We start from the raw sequence: 15,773 nt of genomic DNA on the forward strand, positions 1-15,773 counted from the left end.
AGTTCTCTCTAGCTGTTGAGTAATTTTCTCCCGACGTGTTGGCATTTAAGACCATGTCCTGCCCTTGTTCCCTCCTCACCTTTTCCACCTGGCAACGCAATTTCACCTGAGAAATGTGCCCACTTCGGGCGAAAAGAAGTTTGCTTAATTTGCATAAATATGTGCCAGTCGCTCTCAATTTCTGGCTGCCTGCGTATAATTAAATTGTTAGCTGGAAGCCTTGAGTTACATAATTTCAGAGCTCGGCCTTTCATCCATAATTCCGTTTCGGCATTGATGGATACCAAGTACAAGTCGGAATTCCAAGGAAAATGCCTAGTGGTTTCCCTGGAACTGCAAATAAGTTGGCTTTCAAAGGTAGATTGCATTGAAGTGATTGTGAAATGTGAGAACATGTTATTACAGAAATGGTTGCAAAGTTGAAATACTTTAGGTTAAAACAAAATGCATTTGAATTCGGTTTACATTTGGTATTTAATATTTACTTATAACTGTTAGAAACGTAGAAATATTATTCACTTAGACATTTTTTATTTTTTCTCAATTATTAAATTTTAAATTTGAATATCGAACAAGTTCTTCGATTTTAGTATTAAATGTTTTTAATGACGTGAAATGTAAATATGTTAAATACTTTAATAAATATTTTAAATATTGGTCATTTTATATAATTGCTGAAACATCTTAACAGTTCCATCCCTTATAGGCATAACCTATTCAAAGTATCCCCTAAAACTAAATTAAAACTTCATTAACGCTTAAATTAATTATAAAAATTCAAATTAAACAAATATTTCGGCCAATTGAATGCTCAAGTTTCCTACCCTCCCTAAACCTCCAAAATCCCGGCAATCATTTACTCATTTACGCAAGAACGTAAACATTTTAAAATCAATTGCTGGCGGGGCGAAATCGCTTAGCTAATTTGCATATAAAACAGTTGAATTTGCGAACAAAATCAGGAAATATTGATGAAATTTGGGCACCCCTTGACGGCGGCTGCTGTTTTTCGCCCTCGACAAGTCAAGTGGGTGTAAGAAATTGTGTAAAACTTGCTACAAATTGGCTATGCATATAAATTGATGTTAATGTCGATCGGCGGAGGGTTGCTATAGGCTATAGCTATATATAGCCCATTGGCCTGAAAGTATGCAAGGAGTGGATGATGTCGCAATCTGGTAATCTCGTAATCTCGGTTGACGAGTTCGTTCCACTAAATCATCGCTAATCGCTCGCTAATAATAATGTCTTCATTGACCTGCGTGCAAATGCACTCAAAATGGTCAAGAACTCAACAGGTGTGCGTTTTTGTTGTCCTTCTTATCTGGGCCAAAGTTAGTTGACTCTGCACTCGTCCAGTTCAGATGTACTGGCTACAATATAATACTTATGGATGCCATTAAGCCTCCTTTGGGCCCATGAGTCATATAGGGTTTTGGGGAACCAGTAGGGCAATAATGCTTGCCTTGGATGATTTACCATTATTTTCTGTCTTGAGCACTCGATACGAATAAAAAAGAGTTTCTAACATATTGATAAACTAAAACGGGCTTAAGTGTCTTATAGTTGTTGATACTGATCTAAATAATCAAAGGGGTTTTTTAGGTTTCTTCAAAAGACTGTTTCTGCATAATTGTTTCCTCAAAAAATGCTCACGTTTATTTAAGGTTTTTTCCGTTAATCACAATTAAAATGATAAGCAATTATTTTAGTGCTAGAAATGTTCTTAGGATGCCTCTAAGTGCGATTAAGACGTAATAATCGCCGTAAAGTCAAAATCAAACGTAATGTTAGTGCAAACGTTCAAAGCCCAAATTCGATTAGATTAATGGCCGAGTGCAGGAGTACCAACTAGGCATTTTTGGTATAAATACCCCTGCGATTAGTGAATCTGGAATACAATATCATTAGTGCTTTCAAAGTAAACATCAGTTACCAAAAAACTCCTGGAATATGTATAGCTTCAAGAACTTCTGCCTTTGCCTAGTGCTTCCTCTCATGTGGACTTCGGTCACTGCTAACACTCCAATTAGACAATGTGAGTTTAGCTTAAGGAAACCCTTTAAATCATAAACTAACTTTGCATAATTTAAATTTCAGGTGCCGACAGCAGCTATCCTCAACCCCTGATGGTGCAAATCGATAATTGCGACGCCTTGCCCTGTGATTTGTGGAAGGGAACCGAGGCCAAGATCGACATCCAGTTTGTTGCCAGTAAGTTATTTTTATAATGCTTCTTATAATCTATAAATAAACCTTGAATTCCTTAAATAATTTATAAAGATAGCTAATATACCTACAGATTCAATAAAAAGATAAGAACCATTTTTTATTTCACAATAGAATTTAAAAACAATCCACATTTCAAAATAAACAATAAGAAAACTATTTCTACAACTAAAAATCTAAACAAAAATTTATTGTTCCTAACACAATTTTAAAACATTTTTAGAAAATTCATAACAAAAGTATTAACATTTTCATATATTATAAACATTTTTTATAATATTTTTCATATATTAAGATATGTTATACAAACATTTTTATAATATATGCAAATTGTAATACTTTATTATCATCCTATGATATATAATCATCGCCTTTCTTCTCTCTTTTTAATAATTTGATTATAAAATGTGAATATTCCAACAATATATCATTCTATGATACATAATCATCGTCTTCCTTCTCTCTTTTTAATAATTTGATTATAAAATGTGAATATTTCAAAAATATATGACATATAACATTCTTTCTCCACTGTTCATTATAGATCGCAATACTATGAAAAAGTTAACGGCCGAAGTGCACCTGACCTCACTGGGAGTGACCATTCCCTATGACCTGGAAGCCTCCCGCGGCAACGTGTGCTCCAACCTGCTCCATGGAGCCTACTGTCCCCTGGATGCTGGCGAGGATGTGACCTACCAGTTGCTCCTCCCGGTGACCAATAACCAGCCCGAGGTGCCCACGCGCCTGGAGGTGCGTCTCCTGGACTCCGATAATGGAAATAGTGTTGTCTCCTGTTTCCTGGCCGACACACGGGTCAAGAAGCCCAGTTCGGGGGCTTAGAAGAGTCCTCCTGCTATCAGGTTAATTTATAGATTAGGCCAAGACATTGTATCAATGTTTTGGCACTGAACATGGGCAAATGCCAATTAATAACGCGTAAGCTGTTGGCACTTAAGCCCGACAAACACTATTAGCAGTTATGAATAAATAATTAGGGGAAAATATTATAAATAATCGACATGAACGGCTGAGTTAATTACCCGGGTGGGCGTGTGTGGGCCAGACTACTCCGGCTTAGCCTGACCCGGCTCACCACCCTCGACGAGGGCGCCATGAATCGGCTTAATTAAATGACGCAGAAAATTACGCAGTTCTCGGGAAGAAGGAAAGATCCTTGGTGGTAAGGGTACCCAGGTGGGCGGAGATGCATGCGGTTTTGTTCTCGGCCCCTTTTCACAAGACTCTAAACTTTCCAGCGCTCCAGTTAACCTCCATTTACACGCACAGCTCCTATGGCTTCCTTCCGGCGCTCAAAAGCTAATTGGCTTTTCAACACTTTGGAGCTTCCTGCTGCTGATGGGGTCTAATGAACAAGCCCTGATGGCAGCACATATCCGACGGTTAGCTAATTGAGTCGTTGACTAGGTGGTGACATATGGCTAGGAACTACAAGTTCATTCAATTGGCTAACAAATAGGTGATGGATATTGTAATTTCCGCGTAACCATTTGGGTAAAATTAAAATAACTTAAAAAAAAAAAGGTAATAATCATGTGAGTATTAACAATCTTACGTCAACAACAAAATATATAAATAGTTAACATATTACTGAAGGCCAAACCATGACTCAGCCAAAAAAAAAACACTCGTCATTTACTTTACTTGTTGAGGTACAGATATACCGGGACTTAACCATCCGAACCGATCCCATGATGATAACAATTAGCCGAATTATGCATAATTAAATAAAACCGAACTCTTTTTAACATTTAGTTAGCTGTGGAGTCATACTGTTAAAGAGTGATGAAAGGATCTGGTGTTTATTGCAAAATGAAAGTCGTTGGGTTCGGTTGGTTTTTGGCTGCTACTTTAATAAAACTAGCCGTTGCTGATCCGAGTTCCTATATCACTGAATACAGTTCGAGTCCGAAGGTGGGTAATACTTGATGGATGATAACATGAACTAATCTATTCCTATAATTTAGAAAGTAGTAGCTGCCATAAAACATATCCATGTCTTTGGAGAATCGAACTACATGAGGGTCAAGGCCTACATCCACGATGATCGCACCCACTTCGATCTCTATGTCCAGATGCTCCATGAGCTGGGCAGCAACCATCTCATAATGAACATAAAAGTTCGCGTTAAACCCGATGGAACTAGCGTTTTCGTGCCATTATTCGAACTTAGGCGCATGAACTTTTGTGAATTTCTCAGCGAATATAACTCGAATCCGGTGATGCATTTTATGTTCAAGAAAAACATCAATCTGATCGATATCATCGTGTGTCCCGTCCGCGTGGGAAACTATTCCTTGCTAAACTCCGATGTGGCTGGAAGTATGCGGGCGCAAGGTATCCATAACGGCACCTATAAGTTCTTTGCCGAAATCGTCGAGGAAATCGGAGAGATTGCCAAAGTTTTTGCCCTACAAGTCACTTCGATGGTGTATATTGTAGACAAGGAACTGGAGTGCCAAACTGGAAGAAATGCTATAGTTTGTGTGTAGGATTCAATACTTTAAAAAAATCAAGAAATTGATACCATAATATATTCTGGTGTTGCGTAAATCATGTTCTTATGAAATTTTACCACATAAAATATATTATTTTAGGAAATATGAAGTTTGATAAAAAAATAAAGTTATTTTAACAGAAAATATAAAATAATAAATATATACAGTGTTTTCAAAATACTATTTTGACTTATAATTATAATTATAAAAGTAAAACCCCTGGATATTTAAAAAAGACGTCTACAATAATTTTGATGTTTCTAAATACTATCAATATTTTTAAATTTATTATTAATTATTAAATTTAAATTAAATAGGGATTTTTTAGTCAAACGCAATATAAAAACACAAAACACTTGGCCACTTCAGGGTTAACCATTGCTGAGAATGGGTTCATTAATTAAATGGCCAACATTAGGCTTCAGTGGGGGATGGACCATGACCATCTGATGATCGCCGCCTGATGATGGGGTCATTGCGAAATGAACTTCGTTCGACTAGCGTTGTTTTTTTCGCTGTTTCAAATTATAAATGGGAACGCAACCAAATCTTTGTGGGATGAGGATGAAGAGGAGCAAGCTCAGGTAATAAATACATTAATGAACGTACGACCTATAAAAGGGGCCCAACACTTTTCAGAAACCCATCCTGCGCATCCATCACATCAACATCTTCGGGGACTCTCGCTATATGAAGGCCTTGTCCTATATCAACGATAGTCGAACCCAATTCAGCATTACGGTTTCCCTTCGCGAGGAGCTGGGCAGTAATTTCCTGACCTTCAACATAAAGCTGCGTGTTAGACCCTCGGGAAGGGAGATTTTTGTGACCCTTATTCAGATGAGGGATCTTGACCTGTGTGGATTCTTCGCCGAGTACTCGGGGAACCCCATGATGAAGTACTTCCTGCAGTCGGAGATGCAGTTGAGCGACATCATCGCATGTCCTGTTCGCGCGGGAAACTACTCGCTGAATAATGTCAGCGCCAAGGATATCTATCCGCAGGTCCTGCAGAACGGCACCTACAAATTCTTCGTGGAGGTCATCGAGGCAACGGCCGAGAAAGTCTTTGCCCTCCAGGTGACCACCGAGATCCGAGTTCCAAGTGCCCCCGAATAAACATTGCCAACAATGGATGTATAATTACAGGATAAGTGTATGTGCGTTTTTTTAACCCCCGTCTGCATTGTAAGCGGATTGCTGTCCCTTCGCCCTCGAATTTTCCGCATTTTCCACCGCCTCAGTTTTTCCATTGTGCGTCATTCGCTTCGGAGCAGGGAACATATTGAAAATCGTTTAAAGTGCATGCCCGATTATGGTGATTATCCTTAGAATACAGAGACTTGCGTGTGTGCTCTTCTTCGGGGGGTTTCTTTTGGATTTCCCGCGGGATCCTTGCGGTTTTCCCCGAAGCCATATGTGCAATTTGGCCATAATTAATAGAAAAACAATATGTTCAATGGCCAAGCGATACACGTAACTATGCCGCAAGTTTGGCTAAAGTATTCCAGCCGTAAGCCACTAAAACCCTTTCAAACATCAATGTGTTAAAAAGCAATGGTAATATGATACTTTAATGGAGCTTGAAATTTTCTTGCCCCCCCGTTAATTAAAATCCGTAATGCGGTTTTCAGCGAGTATTATTTTCCATAGAGAATTTTTTATTGGAAAAGGGGTTGCCTGACATGGGTCACACACCCTGCGATCCATAATGCCTTTCTTAACGCACAATCAAATCACTTTGCAAATTCAATTTGGCAAAAATAATGCGAGTATATAGATCTCAGAGCTCGGGCGCAAATGGAAATCAAAATTTCAATCTCAACAGGCGGCGAAGGGAAAATTCCAGCAAGTTGGGGAAAATTGAAAGGAGGAGGGGTACTTGAAGTACGCGAAGTGCCAATGCCTGCTATCGAGTGTCGCACTTATGTGTGACCTTTGCAAATTCAATTTGTCGCCTTTTTATCTATAAACATTTTCTATTAGCCTCTGTTGTCAGCACAGGGGGAAGGTTTTCCAATTCGATTTGACACAAGGAAGAGGTCACTTACCCACACAAAGTATATTTAAAGAAATTGGCATTTGGCTGGAAAATACTTGAGCTAATCCGCTGGGACAGGTCATCGAAATTAGAGCTCCTTAGCTTTTGTCCAGGAAAATGGTATATGAGAATTGAGTTCCCATTTCGAGCTGCCTTCAAAGCAACTTTAAAATGCAGCATGGGCCATTTTTCTGACAATTAAAAAGGCGTTGAGTTGGGCAATTAAACACACGAACCTGCCTCGAAAATAATTCACTTAAATAACGCAATGTTGCGTAATTCAGTTTCACAGTTTTGTAATTAAAAGCATTTGCATAAGAATCGCATCGAGCGCTGGGCCTCGGGCATACTTTCATGCCACTCTAATTAAAGGCTGCCCTCGGCTCAGGACCCCGATTTGCTGGCCAGGACTTTGGGTCTCCCCAAAGGTCATCAACGTCTCCGACGAGGCGACTCCGCTCCCTCGCCTTTGAATTGGTAGTGGGAAATATGCAGTTGCGTTCATGGTTTGTCAATAGCGTTTTGTCCTTTGCGTGGCCTACAGGAAGCCTTTAATGTTGCTCCAAAGTGCCATTCAATCGGTCTAGAACTTGGACAAAATTAAGTTGTTGGTCGAAATTGAGGGCGAAAAATAAATATTCCGTCGTATTTGGAAAATGAAAATATTATTTTCGTTCATTTGCCATGACATTCGGATAAGCAGTGGCTTATATTACAGAATAGTATATTTGTAAAACATAAATATAAATTACCTCTATAATCATCAAAGGTGGCTAATTTTACCATAACTTTGGATTAAAGATTATATATTCTATAATATCAATTCATTATTGCAATCGGATAAGCAAATGCTTATGTTAAAAAGCCTCATATTTATATAAAAAAAAAAAATTACCTCTATTAATCAGCTAATGTTGCTGGCTTTAACATAACCAATGTGTAATTAAAATAATAAAGAACGAATAAATAAAATTAGTCTTTGGATACCAAATTACAATATCGATTCGGAAATTAAAATAATTATTTTCAAATTTGACTACAAAGTAAATGCATATCAATATTTTAGAGTTTCCCGATAGTGAGATACCCATCCCAATTTTATGGCTGTTATGATTCCTACACTCAGAAATAATATACTTGATTTAAGGGTACTCACTTTAATTTAAGGAATAATGAACTCAAGCACGGGCGTATAATCTCGGTGTTTATACTGATTAAAATTATATATAATTAATATATGCAGATTTAAAAAGCTTTCTATATTTGTTATGGGGACAATATACTCTGTAAGTCTGCAAGTAAGGGATATTAACAGCTAATGCTATTTCAGGTTAATTTTTTCATTCAATGAACTGCGAACTGCTGGACAACGATGAAGCTAGAAAAAAGTCCGTTCAGAGTGTGGTCATATGTGGTCATCATCTTGTTCCTCTGCGATTCGGAAGCTCTATTTAAATTTACCAACATCAAGTGTACTTGTTATGAAAAGTCGTTCTGTGAGCTAAAGCGTTGTGAATTAAAGGTATTGGGTCGCGGCATTGTGGGTCTTTTTTTGCATGCCCAGGCCAATCAGCTGCCCATTAAGACCTCGTCGGTAAGTAAAATAATCAGGTGGTTTCTATATAATTATAATTACCTGATTTGCCAGTGCGTTCTCACCTTGTTCCGAAGATTTAATGGGTACAGGCCATTTCTCTACAATGTCACCGTCGATATTTGCAGCTTTCTGAAAAACCGAAAGCGCTATCCATTTTTCAATTTGGTATACGATGGTATACGGAACTTCAGCAACATAAATCACACCTGTCCCTATAATGTTGGTATTATATCCCACTACGTTTCGTAATTATATGCCATTTTCTTAAATTTCCAGCATGACATAATAGTGAACCGAATGGTACTGAATGATAATATGATGGTCAAGGTTCCTGTACCGAATGGCTTTTACAAACTCAAGTTTAACCTGAAAACAGATGGCGTTTGGAGAGGAGAAGTTGAAGTCCATGTGGAGGTTAATTTGGGATTCGATCGCTAAAGAATTAGATGTATCAGCTCAAACATAACATATGTACTTAGCAGATAAGATCTATTTGTTTGCGTTTATCAATCACATTCAATATAATCTCCGGTTCAATGAAGCATGTAGGTTGGATATTACCTAAATCCACACTTAAAAAAAAGCACCTATAAAAAGTAATATTATATCAGATTATATGTTTATTACTTTATCTATAAAATAAAATTTGGTGTTTTAAAATATTTAAATATTTTTTTTTTTATAAATCAAAATGTTTGAAAATAACTTTTTAGTAGTAAAGGGAATAAATTATTAATCAATAAAAAGTCAATTAATAAAGATGAAATCATAATCTAGATTAAAATACGTCATGAAGAACATTAAGCCAACAAAAAAATATTATAATTATCTATAATACGTTTTTTTATATATCTGTTTTCTGCATTCCAGTGTAAATTTAATTCCGAGTGCGTGGCCAAACAAATCGCAAATCTATGTTCAAAAATCATATGAGCCTAATTAAGAGCCCATTACCCAACCCTCGCTGTGTAAACAGACACCGCCGACCGCAAGTCAACCAACCAACTCGTGAACCCACCCTCTGGGCAAATGAAAAATTCGAGGGGATGAGGCGGTGTTTTTGAACAACATGTTGCGGGGTGCTCCGAATTGTTACGTGTGTAATCCGACACTTGGACGAGAACACCAAACCATTCCAAACCATACCATACAATACCATACAATACCATGCCACCTGGGCAATTAGCCCGTGAAATCTCCATGCAAATGAGTGCAAACGGTTTGGCGCTCTCGTTAAGAACATTTCCTTAGACAAGTGTCAGGAGCAGGCGGACCCACAAAGGCCGGAGCTATGCTAATGAGCCCCTGACAGGCTGACAATTAGCCGGGGGCCAGGAAAAGCCGCAAACTGAAACTTGTTGACCTTGTTGCCACAGCAGATCTTGGCCAGGCTTAAAACTTAATGAGCCATATTTTTTTAAACATTTTTTCCGCCCTTTATTGAGCCGAAAAGCCACTGTTTCATTCGGTTGTGCGGCGGAGTATAAAAGTTCGTAATTTAATTTCAGTTTATTAGCAGGAATTGTTTATGACGCTGCTGCGGATGAGACTGCTCCTGGTGGCGTCGCGACGCAACAATTTAATTAAGTTTTCGTAGACCGTTTCACTAATTAATTGCATTCAGTTGCAATTGAAGACAGGGATGGATAGTCAAGGATAACTTCTAAATATGATACACTTACCCCCTTATCCCCCTTAATTTTGAATAAAAACGGTTTAAAATCGTAAGATATTATAAAGTTCAACGAAATTATTTATTATTATAGTATGGTACAAAATAAACACAATTTTTTAAAGAATATTTTATGAGAGTTGGCAATTTTTACTTTAAGTAAATAAATATTATTATTATTAGGTTTTTATATATTCTGTAGAAAAATTCTAGAATATGTATGGAAATCTAGAAAAATTCTAATCAAATTTCATAGTCCCTGTATTAAAAAAATTAAATTTAAAAGGAAAGTATAATTTAGTGTGGTATGGCATATAGAAAATACAATATTCTTAAGAATATATTATGAAAACTGGTAAAATAAAAATTAGGTTAATTAGGCTGAAAAAAGTATTTTTTTACCTAAATAGTATACATTTTTTATCTATAATCGAATATATTTAAATAAATTATTTATAAATAAAATAAAAAATAACATTAAAGAATAAATACACCATTTTAAATGTATCTAATAAAGATAACCTTTAAAAAAATTTGAATTAAAGAAAGAAATCTCTAGTAACTAATTTCATTCCCTCGAAGCCCTGGTTAAATTCCAGCGACTAGCTTAATTTTTTGGCCAGGAGCTGACGCCATTTTGGAAACTCACTCGCCACGCAAGAGGGGAGCTGCATTCAATTTTCAAAACCACAAAAAGAATCCTTTGGTTCTTAAAATGTCTGAACAACGCTGACCATGAGGATGCCCGGGGGGAGCGGAATGAGCGTAAGTCAGGGTAAAGTTACCTGGGGGCTGGCAACAAAAGGCACACTCACCTGTCAACGCCCCAAGGTATAACCGCCCCCCTTTCAAAGCCCCCCCCCCCCCCCAAAAAACAGGGTGGGGGAGTAAGTAGGCCAAAACTCCAACGCAGTGCAATGAAATTCTTCATCTGCAATTCAATGACATTCCATTCCGGACTTTGGAGGGGGCGTGGCTAGCCGGGAAAATGCCGCCAATGAGCGCGCCCCCAGTGGAGCAACAGATGATACATTCATGCAGCGCCCCCTGGTGGACCTGCATCAGTGGGCGGGGCTGCGCATGCGCCCCAAAATTGCGTGGGTGTCCGGGGGTGGGATTGTCGAGCTATGTCATCCGCCCGGCGAATCCCAGAGCAGGAAGCTCAGGATTCCGCCGCAAGGTGCAAAAGAGAGAGGGAGAGGGAGCGAGAGCCGCACATCCCGTTCAATAATGTGGGTGCCCAGTGGGTGGTTGGGTGGTTGGGTGGTTGGGTGGTTGGGTGGTGGGTGGTCGCCCTGAGCTGCCTTTCATTGGCTTCGCATTCAAACCCAATTTCAGCTCGTAGCATTGCGACAGGTGACCGTCCGCCGTTCAGTTCTCTTTGAAGCCTGCCGCGGGTCAGTTGCGTGTCACGGAAAATCCTTAAGTCCTTCGGCCAGCGGAAAAGTCCTTTTCGGGCAGTGTAAAGGTGTTTGAAAACTTATTAAAAGGAAATTACCAAAGTTGTGGACATACCGAAATAATTTAATGGATTACAAGCCATACCAATCGATTGGCAAACAGAAAAATCAAGTGAATTGCTTATATAAAACTCATAGTAGCAAATCTTAAGTTCTTGAAATCATAATTCTGTAAAATAATAATAATATCAAAGTGCTATAAAAATCAAAATATAACTGGTGTTAGTTTATGTATTTTAAGGTAAATATTTAAATCAAGTTATATTGTAAGGTTTAATATTGTTCTTTAGAACCTTTAATGAATACAACATTTTCTGGTAAAAACAACTTTTTTGTCAAATTGATAACTTTCGACAATAGTTATTGATGATCGCTCCAAGTGCCCTTAAATCTATTAAAATAATAAACGATTTGTTTTAAAAACTATACTTAACAAAATTCATTTTAAATTAAATGTCAAGTAAAATAATTTTCGAGTTCTTTTTCTGTCAAAGAACATGAACTTAAATTTTTGGGAAGGACAAATTCGTTTTCTCAATGTGAGCTTAATTTCAAGAGCGACAAATCTTGTAAGATTCTGTGATCACAAAATTTTGTGAACAACATTTAACAACGATTTAACAAAAACATTGGCCTTAGTAAAGAGTTTTTAGCCAGATATAACATTAAGAAACTTTAGATTTCCAAATGGCAAAAATGTAGTAATAACAATTTAATCAATATGTCAAACATAAACGCTTCTTCTATCGAATTAAAAAAAAGTGGTGCTTACAATACCTTTTTTAAAAACTTTTTAAACCATTTCATTATGAATTAATAAATAAAAAATTACATTTGGTATTCATAATATTTCTGTAACCTTCCAAATATATATTTATGAATTGTAAATATTAAATTGGCGCTTGATTTTTATTTATCTTTCAGTTAACTCCAATCGAAATATTAAATTCTCGCTTTATTGTGCAAACCTTATACTGAGTATAGGACTTCAAATGAAAAACCAAACCAAAACGCTTCTTCTATCGAAATAAAAAAATGTGGTGCTTACAATACCTTTTTTAAAAACTTTTCAAACCATTTCATTATGAATTAATAAATATAGAATTACATTTGGTATTCAAAATAATTCTGTAACTTTCCAAATATATATTTATGAAATGAAAATATCAAATTTACGCTTGATTTTTATTTATCTTTCAGTTAACTCCAATCGAAATATTAAATTCTCGCTTTATTGAGCAAGCCTTATACTGAGGATAGGACTTCAAATGAAATTCCAAGCGTTTGAAGACACAACGCAATAGAAAAGGGAGAAAATGATGAACATGAATCCACCGACGCACCCTGCCCTGCACCCCAATCCGCACCCCCATCCACATCCACATCCGCATCCCCATCTCCCCCAGCCACTGCAGCATCTTGGCCAGCACCAGCAGATGCCCGGCCTGCTCCAAGGCCACCCAAACACCACCACCCACTTCGTGGAGTGCCGGGCATTACCGGCAATCAACGAGACATTTCCGCAATTTGGCCAGCATCGTCCGGCTATTTCGCTGATCTCCCCCTTGGATCTTTCCCTCCGGGCAGCGGCCAGTGTAGTGCCAATTACTCCGCCCTCGACGCCCTCGCCGCCCCGCAAGCGCCAGAGATTACTGTCCGAGGAGAATTACCTGTGGCGTCCTCACATGGCGAGTCCTGCAGCTCCGGGACCTTCGAACTTGGCCATGCAGCCAGGCAGCAGCTTCTATCATCATCAGCAGCAGCAGCAACATCAGCAACATCAGCAACAGCAGCAACAGCAACAACAGACCCAGCAGCAACATCAGACACACCAGCAACATCAACCACAACAGCAACATCATCAGCCATATTCCATACGCAGCAGCTTTGAGGGCGCTGCCTTTAATAAAAGTCATTTTCACGGTACGAAAAATAACTTTGAGCAAATTCCGGCGGGTCAATCGAGCGTCAGTTCGCCCATCTACGTGGAGGATGAGACCATTGTGCTGACCGAGGACGAGGATGAAACAGTTGTCAGTTCCCATGACTACAATGAGTACGCCACGGACACCGAGGAAGTCAACGAGGGCGACGATGAGACACTGCAGGTCCAAGTCAGCGATAATGATAATGGTGAGGAGGAGGACAATGATGAGGAGGAGGAGGTCTTTGTGGATGTCCTGGGCAGTGATGATGATGAGGATGAGGCTGTGGCTCCGGCCACAAGATTGCAGGCCCAACTAATGGAGACCACAGCGCTGAAGAGGAATGAGTTGCTGTACGAGGATGAGGAGCTGCACAACCAGGCGGTTGATGGTCTGGCCAGGCTCTTCGAGCGGGACTTTCCCCAACCCGAGGTGGAGGTCAGCGAACTGGCGGAGGTCCAGAGCAGCAGCGGGAAAACCTACACGGATTTGAGTGGCGTGGTAGCCATGGTGGAGGTGAGGGACACCAGATCTCCCAGGCTTCCACCACCTGTTCCTCCAGCTCCTCCGGCTACTATTACTGCTCCTGCTCCTGCTCCTGCTCCTGCCCCACCTGCACCACCACCACCACCCAGTCGTCCCCACAAGGCCGAACGCAAGCGATCCAAGCTAAGGAAACACATGGCCATTGATGAGGAGACCATCAGCCCAGTGTCCGGCACCATCATCCGCAAATTGCGCGACGACGAGGAGCTGGTGGTGCGCAAAGGCGACATTGATCCGGCTTTCAATGTGGTCGAAATCACAGAGGAGGCCAAGGCCATCCTGGCCAGCATCGACAACAAGATTGGCGACTATCTCTGCCAGCTTTGTCGCACTGTCTACGATGATGCCTTTATGTTGGCCCAGCACCGATGTCCCCGCATCGTCCATATCGAGTACAAGTGCTCCGAGTGCGAGAAGGTATGTGGTTTGGCCTTAAATGTGTGATTCTGGCGGAGACTTAAGGGTTTCCCCCTTGCAGGTCTTTAATTGCCCGGCCAACTTGGCCTCCCATCGCAGATGGCATAAGCCCAAAGCGGATGCTTCGGGTAATCCCACCAAGAAGCGAATCGTTGAGGCCGGGGATCTCATCCAGGAGGCGGGAAGAGGAGGCTCCGACGATGCCAGCGATGGCATTTATCCTTGCCACATTTGCGGAAAGACCTTCAGACGGTGAGTGAAATTTTTAATGTTAAATGAAAGCAAAACAAAATATTGAAAGTTTATTGTTAAAGAGAACTAAATCCTTCTGTTAAATGTTAGAGAAAGGCCTAATATTTCCAAGGGACTTATAGTAACTTTTTGTTTAGGGGCAATTTCTCAATGTCAGGATGAGCTTCTGGTAATCTGTCAAAGAAAGTTAACATGCAGTTAAATTGTTCGGATAGACAACCTTCTTATCTAAATGTGATGTTTTTTCAACGAATAATCCTAACAGAGCCTAACAAACCTAATGTAACTAGAACATAACCCCTAGTTAAGAGTTTTCAGTCTGATAACCCCTAACATGATATTGAGAAACTAATTTTTTCCGAAACATCAATTGGGTTATAATCGGAAAAGATAACTTGTCAACTAAGATGAATTTCTTCGCTAACTTATTTTTAACCCACAGTCAAGCTTACCTAAAGAAGCACCAGGCCTCCCATCAGATGTTGGATAATCTAAAGAACCTGGACTTCTTCAAGGCCCAGCAACAGCAGTTGGCCATCGGTGGCCACCAGATGCCCGATCATGTCCAGCTGCAGCAGACGGCGGGACAAGCAGTTGCCTCTGCCACTCCCTATGGTGCTGCCCCCCTGCCACGCCCACCACCCGGCATGCCCATCTATCCGCCCCCGAATGGTAAGAACTATGCGGGTGGACAACGCTTTCCCGGCTTTCCCTTCCAGGCCTTCGACCAGCGTCGCTTCTACTCGCTGGGGGAGTTCTACCTATCGCAGCATCTGGAGCGCTCCTCGGCCTTTCAGTACGTGCAGGCCAATCACTTGAGGCAACTGTCGAATGTGGCCCAAACGCTGATGCCTCCCTTGCCCGTCAAATGACCCAATCCCAATACGAATGTCCTGCGGCCAGTGCCCCGAATTGCTGCAACAACAAGCGCAACAGCACCGCCGGCGGCAACAACAACAGCTAGACAAGTGGCAACTGCCGCAGCGGTGTCCTCCGGCGGACACGCCTTTAATTGGGTGGCTCCATCGACAGCAACAGGAAATGCAACTGGAAATGCAACCGGAAATGCAACGGGAAATGCAACTGCAGCTGCTGCCGAAGCCGGCGGCAATGTT

General features: G+C 40.1%; 5 protein-coding genes across 5 annotated transcripts; all 5 read left to right on the top strand.

Moving 5' to 3' along the window:
* The first annotated feature begins 1,917 nt into the window (after positions 1-1,917).
* Positions 1,918-3,072, top strand: LOC119560299. Its single transcript, XM_037873670.1, has 3 exons — positions 1,918-2,038; positions 2,101-2,214; positions 2,774-3,072. The coding sequence occupies exons 1-3, from the start codon at positions 1,954-1,956 to the stop codon at positions 3,070-3,072; spliced, it is 498 nt and encodes a 165-aa protein (XP_037729598.1). The 5' UTR covers positions 1,918-1,953.
* A 990-nt stretch (positions 3,073-4,062) lies between these two features.
* On the top strand, positions 4,063-4,742 carry LOC119560300. Its single transcript, XM_037873671.1, has 2 exons — positions 4,063-4,164; positions 4,218-4,742. The coding sequence occupies exons 1-2, from the start codon at positions 4,063-4,065 to the stop codon at positions 4,740-4,742; spliced, it is 627 nt and encodes a 208-aa protein (XP_037729599.1).
* A 488-nt stretch (positions 4,743-5,230) lies between these two features.
* Positions 5,231-5,867, top strand: LOC119561020. Its single transcript, XM_037874843.1, has 2 exons — positions 5,231-5,332; positions 5,388-5,867. Exons 1-2 carry the CDS (start codon positions 5,231-5,233, stop codon positions 5,865-5,867), a joined length of 582 nt encoding a protein of 193 aa, XP_037730771.1.
* Positions 5,868-8,161: 2,294 nt separating this feature from the next.
* LOC119560985 lies at positions 8,162-8,824 on the top strand. Its single transcript, XM_037874762.1, has 3 exons — positions 8,162-8,383; positions 8,438-8,605; positions 8,663-8,824. Exons 1-3 carry the CDS (start codon positions 8,162-8,164, stop codon positions 8,822-8,824), a joined length of 552 nt encoding a protein of 183 aa, XP_037730690.1.
* Positions 8,825-11,601: 2,777 nt separating this feature from the next.
* LOC119560696 lies at positions 11,602-15,727 on the top strand. Its single transcript, XM_037874278.1, has 4 exons — positions 11,602-11,759; positions 12,719-14,406; positions 14,468-14,658; positions 15,101-15,727. Exons 2-4 carry the CDS (start codon positions 12,835-12,837, stop codon positions 15,528-15,530), a joined length of 2,193 nt encoding a protein of 730 aa, XP_037730206.1. The 5' UTR covers positions 11,602-11,759; positions 12,719-12,834; the 3' UTR covers positions 15,531-15,727.
* The last annotated feature ends 46 nt before the right edge of the window (positions 15,728-15,773 follow it).

This window comes from Drosophila subpulchrella, unplaced genomic scaffold (assembly GCF_014743375.2).
Source record: "Drosophila subpulchrella strain 33 F10 #4 breed RU33 unplaced genomic scaffold, RU_Dsub_v1.1 Primary Assembly Seq354, whole genome shotgun sequence".
In the NCBI taxonomy this organism is placed as follows: Eukaryota; Metazoa; Arthropoda; class Insecta; order Diptera; family Drosophilidae; genus Drosophila; species Drosophila subpulchrella.